Source organism: Euwallacea similis, chromosome 34, assembly GCF_039881205.1.
Source record: "Euwallacea similis isolate ESF13 chromosome 34, ESF131.1, whole genome shotgun sequence".
In the NCBI taxonomy this organism is placed as follows: domain Eukaryota; kingdom Metazoa; phylum Arthropoda; class Insecta; order Coleoptera; family Curculionidae; genus Euwallacea; species Euwallacea similis.
The window spans coordinates 388540-404643 of record NC_089642.1 but is presented as its reverse complement, the minus strand read 5'-3'; the positions used below and the strand labels follow the sequence as shown (position 1 = coordinate 404643).

At 36.6% G+C, this 16104-nt stretch overlaps 1 protein-coding gene across 1 annotated transcript in view; it reads right to left on the bottom strand.

Moving 5' to 3' along the window:
* The window catches only part of mib1 (mind bomb 1), a 224191-nt gene that overhangs the window by 174107 nt on the left and 33980 nt on the right, over positions 1–16104 (bottom strand). Inside the window, exon 9 of the mRNA XM_066404290.1 lies at positions 9912–10063. Coding sequence (XP_066260387.1) covers positions 9912–10063 — 152 coding nt within the window. The remainder of the gene's footprint in view (positions 1–9911; positions 10064–16104) is intronic.

Sequence of the window (16104 nt, the reverse complement as noted above, 5' to 3'; positions counted from 1 at the left end):
ACTTTTTTTAATCGTTAGTTAAAACCATATATCGTGGATGTTCAACAATATACTCATCTCAAATGATGGACGTTCCGAATGATGTTCATCATCTGTGGATCTATGACGTCGTTTAAACGCATTCACCCAACAGTGTTAAATTCAGATGCAGATGAGCCACGAACATTATTCAACTCGGATTTGACTTTTTTCGATTTGAAGCCTCTCAAATGAAAGTAATTCATCACTGACACTGTACGAAACTTGCTATTTTTTTATTATTCGAAATACAAAAAATATATTAATTTGCTTGCAATTAAACCACTCTATAAAATGGCCAATATTTTCGAAGGACCCAACTGACAAATGATACTCCAAAAATAAACATTTTTCGATACTAGGAGCATTATCTCTTGGATTTCATAATGGCCCATCCTCATATTTTTAAATAACTTCCGGGGCTACTAACGAGATTTTCCCCTTTATAACTTTGTATTTTTAGAATGTTGTCAAAAATTAACATTCTCAAATATGTAAAAAAATTTCAATTCATATTTTTTTTAATTTAATAATATTTTCGAAAACAGTAAAATAACCTAAGACTGAATGTACAGGGTGATCATTTAAATTTTATATGTAGTAAACCGTGGAATTTGTTCTAGAAAAGAACGTATGTCGATTATCATTTGTGTATATTTGGTTACCTAAGTAACCTACATCATTTGTTAATTTTTCATGTCCAAACGATTCTTCCGGAGGCATTTAACCAATCATTATTTATTATTTTGATTATTTACCATTCGGCCTTTGTAGTTTTTCGTTTTTCTTTCTCTGTTATTTTATTAATTTTATCCATTTTATAAAAAATTAGTTTTTCTTAAGACCACAAGTTTGTTTAAATTCGGTTTCCTGTACCTACCGCAAAATGGTGTTCACGGACGAGCAGAAAACATTTATGATTGAAGCCTATTTTCGAAATGGACAACAAATTAATGGAGAATGGGTTTATGAAGTTCATCCTGTTTTCGAAAATTTCGTGAAAAATTTCCTGAACTTGTAACAAATGAACTAAACTTCACAAATACACCGAAGTATGTTGTAAATTTATTTTATGAAACCGGCAGCATTCAGAGAAAATCAGGCAGCAGAAGACCAAAAAAACGAACTCTGGACACTGTAGAAAATGTACGACAGATAATGCATGAAAATCCAAATACTTCCTTGAGGAGATTGTCACAACATCTTATGGACTTATCTTACGGTACTTCTCACAGAATTCTCAAAAAGGGCCTAAATTTGTTTCCCTCCAAGATGTAAGTGTTCCAAGAACTTCAGCCTTTAGATTATGAAACGAGGATAACTTACTGCACCTGACTCAATGAGACAATGAATAACAATCTTCCGGATCTATCATTCTTTAGTGATGAAGCCTGGTTTCATTTGTCGGGATATTTGAACTCTTAAAATATGCAAACGTGGTGTGCAAACAATTCTCACATATTTCAAGAATCTCCATTACATTCGCAAAAAATTAGAGTTTGGGTTGCTGTCTCCCGAAGACATTTAATTGGACCAATTTTCTCTAACGAGAGTGTTACAGCAAAGCGTTATCAAAACATGTTGGACGAGTTCATTAATCAACTACATCCTGACGAATTAAAACAGGGTTATTTCCAACATGATGGAGCAACAGCTCATACAGCTCGTACAACCCTAGATTATCTAAGAGAATATTATATCAATCGTTTGATAAGTTTACATACGGAGCATATCTACCCACCTCGGTCCCCAGACCTTACTACACTGGATTACATCTTGTTCCCAACTTTAAAAAATAACGTTTTCAGATAACCAGTACATACAATCGAAGACCCCAAGGAACGGATTAGAGCAGTGTGCAAATATCACCCCAGAAATTCTCGACAAGGTCTTCGAGAATATGAAGCGTCGGGTAAATTTGTGCATTAAAATGAACGGACAATATTTTCAGCAATTATTGTGAATTTTTCAAACAATTAGACTTGCGTTGTTAAAAAATAGTCTTAATGTTTAACTGAACTCTTGAAAATTAAAAGTAAATAAAGCAACATAACCTCACTCGGCTCCTTTATCAAAAATTAATTTTCATGTCGTTTTGCGCCATATGATCAAGCTACGACCTACTTTTTATCTTCTATTTCTCTTGTGTAAAATTTCACAGCTGGCTACATATGAAATTTAAATGATCACTAGGTAGTGTTAATTTTTTTACAATTTTGTCCCCCTTTTTGACAAATAAAGTAATAATTCATGGTGCAGGGGAAACGACATCACCATAACCTCGTATGACTGTCTGTATACGTCAATTGAGTAGGAATATAGTATATATCTGATAATTAAATAACGCCAAAGGGGTATTAATACATGTCCTACAATAAAAAAAATGAAACCAATTTTAGTGAATGCCACGAATTATATGCTGCACCAACTTTTTTTATAACATCGCATACAACAGTGAAATGTGACTGAGTTAAGAACTGACTAATGATAGAGTGTCGTCTTCACACTTTCTGGGTTGAGTTTCAGAATTACCCCTCCGGTGTGAATAATTCTATTGTGCTTTAACCTTCAAAAATGCATAAATAAGTTATTACCTAAACCCTTGTTAATTTTTAAATTTATTTAATGGCATTAGTTAACCCTTTCCCGAGTTCGGAGATTTTGACGGGATTTAATTTGGTTTTCTTACCCCAACGTCATGTTTCCCAGCATAATTTCCTTCAAGGAAAAACTTAATAAAGGTAAGGAAAAACTCCCACATTATAATATTGAAAGATACTTTTGTATAATTTTAAAGGGAAATAAGTCGAGATTGACATGGCGGACCTGATGACAAATAGTTTATCTTTATGGATTATTAATTTCTCTGGAAGGTGCTACAGTAACGAGGGAAAAACGAAGTAAACTTAACAGAATGGCAGAAAATTTACAAAACTGAAATGCTAATGTATGTATTACGTGACGACAAATTGAAATTAAACGTAAACTGCCGTCCGCATGAACTGGAGAATTTCCGCGAATGCTGATTAATTTAATTCAATTTTATGTTTGTGACGAAAATATTTTCACGAAACTAATTAACTCATCTGCCTGTTAACAAATTCGCCAGCTGGCGGCCGTTTTTACCAAAGGTCGTAATCTAGATATGACGTCGTTTTTGAGTCTGGGACCCGATTGCGGTGCTTTTACCACTCAGACAACAACCATTTTCCTCGATAAAAAGAAAAAAAACCTGGCGAAAGTACGAATTTTCAATGCTTCAAACCTCCGATTTTGCCCTGTAACATATAAACTCGCTTAGACGTTCGTTCGTTTCCTTACATGAAGACCAAAATCGGATTTCAATCAGTCACGAAATTTGACGTAATCTGCAATCGCTACACAATCAGATATTAGACAGAGCTCCAAGTATAACGTGCCTGCCGAAAAAAAAAACAAATAAAAAAACCGTTTAAAGATTAATGCGCAGTTTTTGTGTGCAGTGGTTTGATACTGCAGGATTGACTAAAATTTTTAGTTTCATTTTCAATATTCATCGGAAATGGGAATCGACTTGTCCGAGACATTCACACAAACCTTTATTCTGAGATTCTGGAGCCTTATTAGCAAAGCAGTATTTTTTCAATATCGCTAAAGCAACGAGTGATTAAATTTTATCTTCTTCTTGATTTTAAATTGTTTCCTCTGATAAACTTTAACCGCATTGAATAACGGGTATGCTCGACTTCTGCGCACTTAATTTTGTTTATAGTCCGTAGAGGACGCGATTTATAGCTTACGAGACCATCACAACTATCAATAACAACTATTAACACGCCCTCGAAGAATTTATCGTTTTCTTTTAACTATGTTGTTGAGCACGGATTTATAGTGCCCAATGTCCAATCCACTCTTTCCACTTGACGTCGTGTGCATTAGATGGAGTGCTTTGTACACCCGGATACTCCAGAAAAGATACATTTTCGCCGGATATTGAATCATCCTCCCTGCCCGTCCAGTCCCGTCTTAAAAATGATGTCGTCCATTGTCAAGAGAATATCAAAAGATAGTGCACACATCTCGTCAAGAATATAGTCTTTGCTTTAATTCCATTTTATTCCTGGGCTTAATTGTCACAATTTCTCTCCCAGAACAAAAAGGTTGATTTAAAAGTTACATCCACGTTAAATCTACTCCTGCCTGGCACATAGATCTTCCAGGCAGCGACACTTACGTCGCCATCGTAGACGAGCCGGAATTTAGACCTGCTGGGCTTTAAGCCGAGAATAAGTCAAGATCTCGTCGACTTTCTCGGAATTACCCGTGCATAAATTTGCACCATTTTAGTGCACCGTTTTTGTTTCTGCAAAAATAATCGAAAATGTAGCCTTATAATGTACTGTCCCATACATTATTCGAACCGGAAGAAGCGATCGCTCCGCTACTGATCTCTTATTGATATACAGGCCGCGAACGCCCTTTTTGCCCTCGAACTCCGTCTTCGGCGGCGTCCAACTTTCAGAACAATAAAGAATTCCGACTTTCTGCTGCAGTTGCTTTCTCGAAAATCGTGCCGAATATTTATGAAAAAAGTTTGCAGCAGCAGCAGCCACTAGTTTTGCTCAACTCGGTCACGTCGTAACAAAATATCTCCAGTTCAAAATAGAAAACGTCGATTTCGGTATATGGAACTTTTCGAATAAGCTTAAAATATCGCTCTTACAGATGGTGCTATACCTGGGTCAGTCGAAAATGAGAAAATGGAGTAAATGAAAGAGAAGAAAAGAAATGTCTTTAACATCTGGCTTCCTGGTAAGATCGGGATTAATGGACAAATTTCTAAATTCATCCCTGAATTATTCGATAATGCAGTAAATATTTTTGTAAACATTTGACGCGGATTGTTAATTATTTCGGTTATTCTTTCTGGGAATAAAGCCACACACACAAGTGAGGGTTGTTAAATTCGCGGTTAAAATTAACTGAGAATAACATTCACTCAGACGAAAACCCTTGTCAACGTTTTGGTGACAAATTTGTCACCATTAAGGTGAATATCTAAAATATGTGAAACACTGAAATTCCTCTTCTTCATCGCTGAGGAATGACCTCACCCTGCCTAATTTATTCTGTTTTTTTTTTTTGTAATTTCTTTTTCTGTGTTAATGATTATTCTAGGTGGTATTCGATAGTGTTTAGTTTCTTTTTATAGGTTCAAGTTGGACTTCTTACTCAATCGGAATATTTGTGAGTAAACTAGCAACGTCAAACTTTACGAACCTGTGATTTGGATCCAAATCTGATTTAATATGATTTGAACCCAAACTACAGGTGGGTAAGTTTTAGCATTTCTAGTTTATTCACAAATGTTCCAGTTGATGAAACATTTTCTATCGTCGAAAATAAATTTTAAAATGACGCCAATCTTAGAGAACGCATTAAATTAAACGTAAACACTGTTATGAAGTTCTTAACGGTTTGTTAACAACTTACTTTCAATATGACAATGGCATCCCCATTGTCTCTTCCATTCAGTAACTTTTTAATGGAAAATGTTTAATCTAATCATCTTTATAGTTATAAATGTAAACCTTCAGTTTAATGGAATATATTGGGAATATCATTTCTATAATATCCTTAGTAAAGCGTGAATGTTGTTCCCAGTTAACTGAGAATAGTTTTCAATTCCGCCGCTCTAACAATACCTACTTATATGAGAGGTGTTATTCTCAAATAGAATACAAGAACCAAAACCATAATACAGGTTTGAAATGAATTATGTAATTGTCTGGAATTCATCCTGATGGAAGGATTCAATTCTGAAAATTGGAACAGATACATATTCCGTCCTAACTTCATACAATATGACATTCCAAAATCGTCAAAGCCCGAGGGTTAATTTCGTATAAGAAAGATTTTCATTGTGTTTCATTTCGATGGCTTACGTCCTATCGTCGATAGTTCGTATAGACGATAAATCCGAACCATTCTTCAAACTAAATCTCCCGGCTGTCCCTGCACGAGGCGGGAGCGATTGTTTATTCCTCCTAGAGAAACTACTGTGGAGATAAATTCCAAGATAACTAAATGGATCCCTTCTACATCGCGAAACTTACGAAAAGGAAAAAGAGTGCTTTAATTTTATTTACCCTGTAAAATCTCGGATTCTCCTTGTCATAAAATAAATCAGGATCTTTTATCGTAAGACTTCGCTTTTTATATTATGTTTCCTAATGCTGGTCCGTCGTTCCGACTCTGCAGCCTTAATAAAATAAATACGGGATTCCGGAAACTTAGTTTGTGCTGCTGGATGTGTTCGACCTTTTCGAGTTGTTTGATTTATCTGACCCATAAAATAAATAAACGGCTCGGAAAAGGGACAAAACTAATATTTGTTTTAGTTTGAAATGTCTAGCAGGAAGGTTCGTAATTAAATCCAATCAGCGGTTTTCAATTTAAATGCTTCGAAATAACACGAATCGACTATATTGGACCTAACGTCGATTGAGGCGAAATTCGGAGTATAATATTATTAAAAACCCCTTTTGGAGGAAATTCCTCAGATAACCTCTCTCTTTCTCCCTTGACAATTTAAATCGCAAACACCGCTCCGCAACCAACAAACTTTATCCGAAACAATCCAGTGTACTGATACACAACAGCCGTTGTTGGGCTGCGAAACTTTAGTAATTTTCGACCGGGCTCAGCTACAAACTGTGCCGCAGCGACGAAGTTACAAGTAGCCAAGCCGGTGTTATCTTGACCCCAACAACTACCTAGCTTTCAACGGGGAAGGGGGACGCTAACCGGTAAAAGTTTTATCGCTACGAAACGCGCCAACGTCAAGTTTACTGTCTTGTCCATACACCTCTTCTCTCAACAGTATACACAACAATGTTAATCATCGATATCAGAATACCCTCGAAAACAATATATTTGGAAAAAATTCCGGGCATACACAAGAATAGCTTGGAGTTTCGGCACATCCAGAACAATCGTCATTTAAAGTCATCCTTAGCATGTTCGAGAACCTTCATGAACTTCATGTTCCAGATTCTGGTTTCTGGAGAGCGGCAGCATCGGAATTACAGTGAAGTACTTTTTTATTAATATTAATTTGGATAGTAATGCCATATCGTTATTCTGAAGTACCGAAAGACTCCCAATGTAGAAGAAGTTTTGGACACTAATAAGGTAAATTTGCATTATACAGGGTGTTATTTAAGTACGTGACCAAATTTCAAGGGGTGATTCTTTCAGTGACTCTAAGACGAAAAACTTATAAAACCTTGGCCCGGTAGTGCTTCATTTTCCAGATACAGGATGTCACACTTTTTTGTTAAGTTATAATAAATATATAATAAATGTATACATATTATACAGGGTGTTGAAAACTTACCACCCCAATAACTTTAGAACGAAAAAAGATACTAAAATGTGGTTTGGGAAAATCTCAAAGGTTGTAAGGGGAAATATTTTTGAGAGCGACAGAGTGTTAATATTACGCACACCTCTTCACCCCTAGCCACTCCAACTTCACAATCTTAAATGGCTCAATATCTTGATACGTACCTCATATTAAAGGTCATTTAAAGTGCATTATTTTGATGTAAATATTTCTAACATTGATAAAGTTGTTTTCGAGAAATTTACAAAAAAAAACAAATTCTTTTACACAATAAATTAAATTCCAAGAACCCACTTGGATTTCAACATTACTGTTTATCGAGTAATAATTTGCTAGGTACTCTTTAAAAGTGTCAGTTTATTAAAAAATGGTGTATTCCACAGAAGAGAGAGTCAAGATTATGTTAATTTACGGTGCGACTAATGAATCCCCTAGACAAACTGAATCGATATTCAATGAGAGGCACTCTGGCAAACATGTTTCGCATGTTTATGTAATGCAGCTACTGGAAAAATTTAGAAGAACTGGATTTGCACCGAACGTAAAACGAAGTAATCAAAGATTGTTAGATGAAGCTGCTCAAATCGAGGTATTAGGACATTTTTTAGCTGAGCCAAATAGGTGCTTGGAATTTCGTTTATTGTGCAAAAGAATTCGTTTTTTTTTTTGTAAATTTCTCGAAAACAACTTTATCAATATTAGAAATATATATAGTTCCAGAAGACCACGCTGCGTGGTCTTCTGAACTGCAAGCAGTACACCTACCAAGTGGAGACTTGCATATTGTCTTAGGATCAGGTCCCTGGCATTTGTTGTATTTTATTGGTACTTTGCAGTCGTCTGTTCGGTGGTCAAATGAGTTACATCTGCTGCATGGAGCAGAAATAGGTGCTGGTGGTTTGCTTTCGATGATTCGAAAAACGCGTCCTAAGAAGTGGACTGTCCTGTTGTTCATTAGCTTCTCATATGTCGTGAGGTGTCCTGTTGTGTCCATCATAAGTGTTGGTGCATTCCGTTCCCTAGAAATGATTCTCCTGCAGAATATGGTCTGAAGATCCTGCTTTTGTAAGTTTTTCAAGAACATGTCGTCTGTTATTTCCATATCCACCCCTGTGACCACTACTGAGTAGGATGGTGCTATCTGGCGATGTGTTTGGTTCTGTGTTATGGATGGAGTATTTAGGGCCAGTTTGAATGATGTCACTACTTTTTGATTGACCAGTTGTTGAAGAGTTTGTTAGCTTTAATCTCATCGTTTGTTTTGAAAATAAAGTTCTTCTCTTGTTTAATAACATCCTGATTTGAGTTGAGTTCTTCCCACCTCAGAGCAAATTCCACTCTAGAGATCGCGATGTTTGTTGCTACGGTGAACGTGTGTGTGAATGTTGGATTTTGTGGCTTTGTTGTTATTGTAGTTTCTGTGTTGTGTGTAGTTATTTTGGATGTTGACGTCTGGTCATATGTTTGTCTTTTTGATTCTGGGTTTGGTATTGTTGGTGTAGAAGGGGCAGTCCTGGGTTTCCTGCCCCTTTTCTTTGAATTAGGCTTAAGGAAACCATCCTGGGAAGCTCGGTCCGAATTGGACCCTTGCGAGCTTCCAAGATACATTTCACTTGTTAACTTCCCCTGGTATTGATCTTCCGGCGACGACTATGTTTACCAATTTTCAGATTCTTGAAATTCTTTTGCAGTGTAAAAACCTTTTTTTTTTCTTTCAATTTGTGTATATTCGCACTAACCACGTCCCATCCGAACTGAGATCGCCACACGACTCTCTATTAGAAATATTTACATCAAAGTAACGCATTTTAAATGTCCATTAATATAAGGTACATATCAAGGTATTGTGCCATTTAAGATTATGAAGTTGGGGTGGCTGGGGGTGAAGGGGTGTGCGTAGTATTAACATTGCTGATGACAAAAATGTTTCCCCTTACAACCTTTGAGATCCCCTCAAACCGCATTTCAGTATCTTTTTTCGTTCTGAAGTTATTGGGGTGGTAAGTTTTCAAATGAACACCCCCACAAGATGTAAGTGAAATATTACTTTTTACATACGTAGTTTTCCCTGCGTTGATAGCGGGCCTCTCTGTATGTACGTAAATCCAAAGGATTTTTAAAAAACTCCATTTCAATTGAGTCGCTTTCTGTCCCGAAAAGTTAACTTCATTATTATGCAGACAGTTTCTAGTATATGTATCCCTAATACTCTAACTATCTCAGAGTTACACAGCCTCAAAGAAAGCTTTACGTGGAAGAAAACGAATTCTCTCGCTTCCATGATCTCCGCCCGGGAATTACAATTTTTCTTATAGAACACCATAAATATTTTTGATTATTTCAAATCGTTTTTTCGATCTGATTGTAAACGCTAATAAGTAGGCAACAACTAATAACGATAAGTGATCCTAATAAGAAGCTTCATACAGTTCTTTCGATCTGGAGCTCAATATTATTTCGTTTTTGCGGCCGAAGGTCATCCGCGATAATTTTTTGCAAGACTTACCTTGGATTTCCTCGAAGAGCCGCATGATGAAGCGCATTGAAGCCATTGTTGTTGGTCAGTGTGATGTCCGCATTATGGTCCAATAGCAAAGTCAGCATGTCATCTCTCTTCTTGGATATAGCGTCGTGCAGGGGCGTGTCTCCTTCCAGATCCTGGAACAACATAACAATATAATGTTTATTTGCGTATATAACGTTCGTCTGGGGCGGTTTCCCTGCAAAAGTTAGGCCGCGGCACAACAAGCTATCTCCCCATTCACAGTCCATTAAGAGCGGCTAATCGAATTATCCAGATGACTGTTTCGGGTGGCACTTGCTTGCTTTTAGCTCGCCGTGCAGCCTGATAATAAACACACTTAAAACGGCGAATGGCACCGAGAGCCCGATGATAAGTGCTCTCTGTGTTGTTTTAATTAGTTCACCTGTGAACGCTAACATGGACTGTAAAGTAACCGGAAAAGTATTTTTGTTGTTAGAGTTTCCACGTGCATTGAAAGATGAGCTAGAAAATCCGAATACGTTAATACTTTAAATAACTGAAACAAGAGGGGGGAAAACTGGAAAATTGTAAATAACTGAGCGGTAGATGGAATAATAAATACATGCATATGAGAAGAATAAATTTTAAAAGTTTCATTGTTTTTTTAAGCCAAACAAAAGACTTTATAGTTATTTAACGAACAAACGTAATGAGGGCGATCGCTCATTAAAATGCGCATTAGGTACCACATTTTTCCGTCGACTGCATCACTTCCAACAAATCGATGAAACCAAAAAGCAGCAAATAAAGTGACAAACACTTCAAGTGTGAAAATAAAAGATCACTCAACACATTCTGCATTTAAGCGTTCGTCACGGATAAAAATCACTGTCAAAAATATAACGGGCTGTGATTGGTTCGACCCAAACAGCAAACATCACCAGATTTGATTCATTAATGAAAAATTATACATTTTTCATCAATGCATAGTTGATTATGCATGTGATTCCATGAATAAACCTGAAAACTGGTCACCCCACATTTGTAGTTTCTCAAAAATTCCATTTTTTGCAGTATTTCATTTTTCAATAGGGCTCATGTCGGCAAAAATACTGGGAATTCTAAAAATAAATGCAACAGCTGGTGGATGAATTTTGATATTTAATGATATCTGAGGCTATGATTCGATACATTTTTTTGTCACTTGGTAACAGAGCTTACAGAGTCATCCGCTATCAAAACATTGCAATTTAAAAAAAAAAAACCAAACGCACCATCGCCACTTCTCTACCAATAAACACCAATTTTCTTATAAAGCTTTTATAATAAGTCTTATTAGTTATCTTTCTCTAAATTCATGAGAACTTCAACACGAGTTGTCTCCCGAGATATAATTGCAAAGTTCGTATTGCTGTCATAATATCGAGCGTTCATCCCTCCGAATTTCATTAAGTGTAATAGTGTAAAATCACCCTCGGAAGTCACTTAAAGTTGGAGGATATCTTGAAATAATGAGACCGGAACAGACATTCTTCGGCCTCTCCCTGTTGTCATTGTTCGAAGATGGGAACCCCCGGGCATAATTAAATTCGGAACAGTTTTGCCTCCTAATGACACTTCAGGAATAATCGAATTCTTTTTGAATTATAATCGCTTGTTGGTCGGAGGGTTTTGGGTCTGATAGATGGTGATTTGATAATATCTGATCTCTTGCTATGCGGTTGATCTGATGGTTTGCTTCTCTAATCGCGTATTGCCAAGACGATTAGCTACGATCGTATTTCAGCTATCAAATGATATATCTTGGCTTTGGTTTATGTTGGAGGCTAATCTCACTAATTGATTGCCATCCCGTTACACATAGATAACGCAACGTGTGGTAAATTTTCTTTGAAAATCCCGTCTCCATTGTTCTAGCCGGAGCGGATTTGGCTTTTGAAAACTAGAAAATGCAACCTCAAACTATCCCGTCTGAGTCGAGCTGATGCCCACAGAAAAGAGGATTTTACGTAAATCTCTCGTCCAGGACGAATATACCTTTAAAAAGAGAATTCCCGCAGTGCGCCTTTTGTTTGCTCAAAGATAATTTAGAAATATAAAGTTCTCGATGAGACCGTTGCAGTGCCATTACGTATTACCCATGCCCCTGCATTATTTAGTGTAATTCCCCGCGCCGCAAAGGCAAAAGGAGGTAGAATTGATGGCCCAGTTTTAAATACAGCCGGAGCGAGTAAAGCCTCAACCGTCGGATCTCCAGATTCTCATGAAGTGCGGTCATAATTCACTCGAAACAGCGAAAACAGGCCCTTTGTTTTACTTGCTACTCTCCTTAAGACATACAGTTAAAAGGATGAATTTATGTTGTCTGCGAACACCGATGGAATCAAGTCTCTCACGAGAAGTATAAAAGAAGTCTAGGGGCAATTAGACGGCGTTGGCTTTACTCAAATAACCACAGAGCATTCGGATTGGACGACAGTCCCGGAGAACGCCCGAATGCCGCCCGACTTTCCGGTCAACGCCAACTCGCCCAATAGTTTTTGCAATTCAATATGGCTAAAGTGTTTTGTAACATTAAATTGGTTGGCAAATTTGCATTGACTGAATGCGACGCGACGCGTCGCAAACACGAAATCGCAATCCAGCGACAGGAGGTTACCTTAAATCAGTTAAATCCCATTTACGATGACGATATTGACGCGCGACAAGTGATGTTGATATTTAGCTATTTGCCAGTCAAAGTGATGTGTTGCTGTTTGCCCACCAGACTCGGGTTTCGACGTTCCAGAATTAATGCATCGGATCCGATATGGCGGAAGTGAAAACGGCGGCGAGTGTGTTAATGGCATTTCGGGGCCGATGCCGCCGCCACTCGAACCGCTCAATCGGTGCAGGTACTTTAGTTTTAGTTTGGAAGGAACATGGAGAAATAGGTTCGAGCCAGGTAGATTCGATTACGTAACACCTCACGTTTTCATTATAATAACAAGGGAAATTTCGAGAGTGCGTTTAAAGACTCGACCGATAAAAGCGAACGAATTGTCGCAATTCGACCGTAGATAAGATGATCAGGAGGCAGACGTTCAACTAACGATCAAACTGTTTCCAGGACTTCGATTCTTGAAACTACGAAATGTATTAGGTCCAGGGTAGAATATTACTGTGGGCGTTTCTTAATCCTTAGCAACGTAATACTGGACCGGACTTGCTAAGACAACCCTAGAAGAATGAGTGTGAATGTTATTAATTATAAAACATAAGAAAAATAAATTAGATTATAATGCGGTAAAGCCAAATCAACGTACATTGTTTTAATTGAAAGTGAGTACTTTACGTAGATTAAGCAATTTGGTGCAACTGAACGTCTGGTTGACGACAGGTAGCAGATGAATTATAGGAACAAATTCAAAAGAATAAAATTTGCAACGAAGTGTTTTGCGTTTATTCTAGAATTATAATACAGAGACCTCGGCTGTAACGAACACTCGGTTATAACGAACGAACAGAAAAGTCCCGTCCACGTTCCTATAAAGCTAATGTATTTTTATTCGGTTTTAACAAACTCGGATATAACGAATACTCGGTTATAACATACTATATTTATTATTTTCTGAAGCTTTGAGCTCAGTTATAACGAACCGTCGAGAGATGAGTGAGCGAGCTTCGAGGTAGCTCGCTCACAGCAGCATCATTGTTCATTGTTGAACGCAATAAAATAAGTGTTTTAATATAAATCAATTAGAAGTATAAAATAGCGAGTAGCCAATGTGCATAACTAATTTGTTTATGTTTAGGTTTAAGTTAGACCCTTAAGCTTCCATTTTTCAAGTGTACGCAGCTAGCGTCAGCCGTTTCTTAAACTCATAGCTGCTTATATTTTGGTGTAGTCTAGACCATAAATTAACACCCTTTTTTGAACTTAACTAGCCTGGGAAAGTATTTAATTATGTATGATTTGTTTGTGCTCAGTTTAAGTTTAAATATTTAGTATGTTCCAGTCGGCTAAGAATTCAGTCTGAATAAAGTTGTGCATCGAAATCGTGTGTAACACAAGCTATTGCAAGTCTATATTAATCACTTTCTTGAATTAGGTGGTGTTAACTAACTATCCAATAAAGCGCCTAATTACATACGCTCCTTTGAAAAGCCAGTGTCCAATGTTAATAAAGCTAAACGCAAATCCTTTGTTTTATCAGATCAATTGAAAATAATTCGTAAATTACAAAATGGTTGTGCAAACGCTCAAATTTCTCGAGAGCGTGGGTTTTCCAAGTCTACGGTATCCTCTATTTGGGCTCAAAGAAAAAAATATTTAGAGGCACAAACATACACTAGTTTATCTTATCAGTGGAAAAAAATCGTGAACCAAAAGAAAAGATGTGGACAAAGCTTTGCTTAAGTGGTTTTCATTACAACGAAGTCAAAATGTTCCTATTTCTGGTGTCGTTTTGCAAGAAAAAGCAAACCAATTTGCAAGATTGTCCACTTTACTTCAGGAAGAAACAGTCAGCGATCCGGAGGGTTTTAGCTGCACAACAGGATGGATTGATCGTTTCAAAAAAAGACACAATATACACAGTGGGAAAATTCATGGTGAAGCTGGTGATGTATTATCTGAAATAACTAAAAATTGGCTTACAACAATATGGCCAGGTAAGAAATAGTTTTTCATCATTTTTTTAATTGAATGTTACATTTTTATTCTTTTTATGACAAGCATGATTGCGAAGATGGTATTTTGAAAAGGATATTTTTAACGGTGGCGTCTTCTACAAAATGACACTCGATAGAACCCTTAAATGCAAAAGGGAAAAATGTTATGACAGAAAATTGTCAAAAGAAAGAATCACGGCTTGGGTACATGCAAATATGGACGGCTCGGAAAAGAAAAAGCTTCTTATAATAAGAAAATCAAAGTCGCCCATATGCTTTAAAAATCAACCTCGACTATAACTAGCTTATAAAACTAATAAAATAGCATGGATGATGTCAGACATTTTTACCCCTAAGAACCTGGGATGATAAACTAGAAAAAAAAAAAAGAAAATATTTGTTAGTTATCGATAATTGCCCTGCGCATCCTAAAATTGAAAATTTACGATGGATCGAATTGGTTTTCCTTCCTCCTAATGTCACTGCGACCTTGCAGCCAATGAACCAAGAGGTCATTCGATGTGTAAAATCACATTATCGGAGACAGTTATTACTGAAATTAATTAACGTTCATGACAAAAATGAATTTAAAATTTCATTGTTGGAAGCAATTTTACTGTTTAATGCGGCCTGGAGAAACGTTTCTCAAAAGACAATTTCCAACTGTTTTAAACATGCTGGGTTCAATGTAGAGGAAGGATATACAAACGAAGATGAACTCCCTCTTGCACAATGGATTTGAACACAAAACAACAGGGAAGAAACAGAATTCCATTTAAGTGAACGGGCCAAAAACCAGCGCATTCCTTATTTCGACTTAAATGAATATGACATGATTGGTGAACACGTGGAAGTTGCTAAATTTCCCAGTGATATTGACATTGTTCAAATAACTGCCAATAATCAATATGAAAACAGTTCGAGTGGTGAGGAAGAAGTTGACAGGAATGATGGGGTTTAATTTCCACAGCTCAAGACGCCCTTTCTACTTTGAAGATCGTAACAAATTATGTACAGATAACTTATTCAGAAAATAAAAACTTTTTAAATGCGACAGATCTTTAAAAGAAAATAACTCAAGATATTGAAAAACCGCAAGATGCAGAGTCAAATTACGGACTTCTTTTCTATCTAAACTTATTTTTTCTCGATTTTACTTAAGATTTTTGTTGTTTTTTTTTCAATTTATGTTATTTTTATTTCCCACTTAATATATACCTATTTTCATTTGGTTAAAATAGAAATATTGAATCAACAAGCTTTTTCCTCAGTCGCCTTATAACGAACCTCCGTATCTAACGAACGACAAGCCAAGTTCCTTGAAGGTTCGTTATAACCGAGTTCTACTGTACATATAAAGTGAATGACATCACTTTCACACAGCAGACTCTGCTGCCAATTTCTTTTTTCAATATAGCAATAATATGCTTCAATAAGAAATATCTTTAAATTAGATAGAAAACCTATTAATATGTTGACGAAAATTATGAATAACAGTTTGAAAATCTCCTGAGGAATTTCCAAGAAATTAAGCACCTTCAAAAATATGTTAGAACTACCC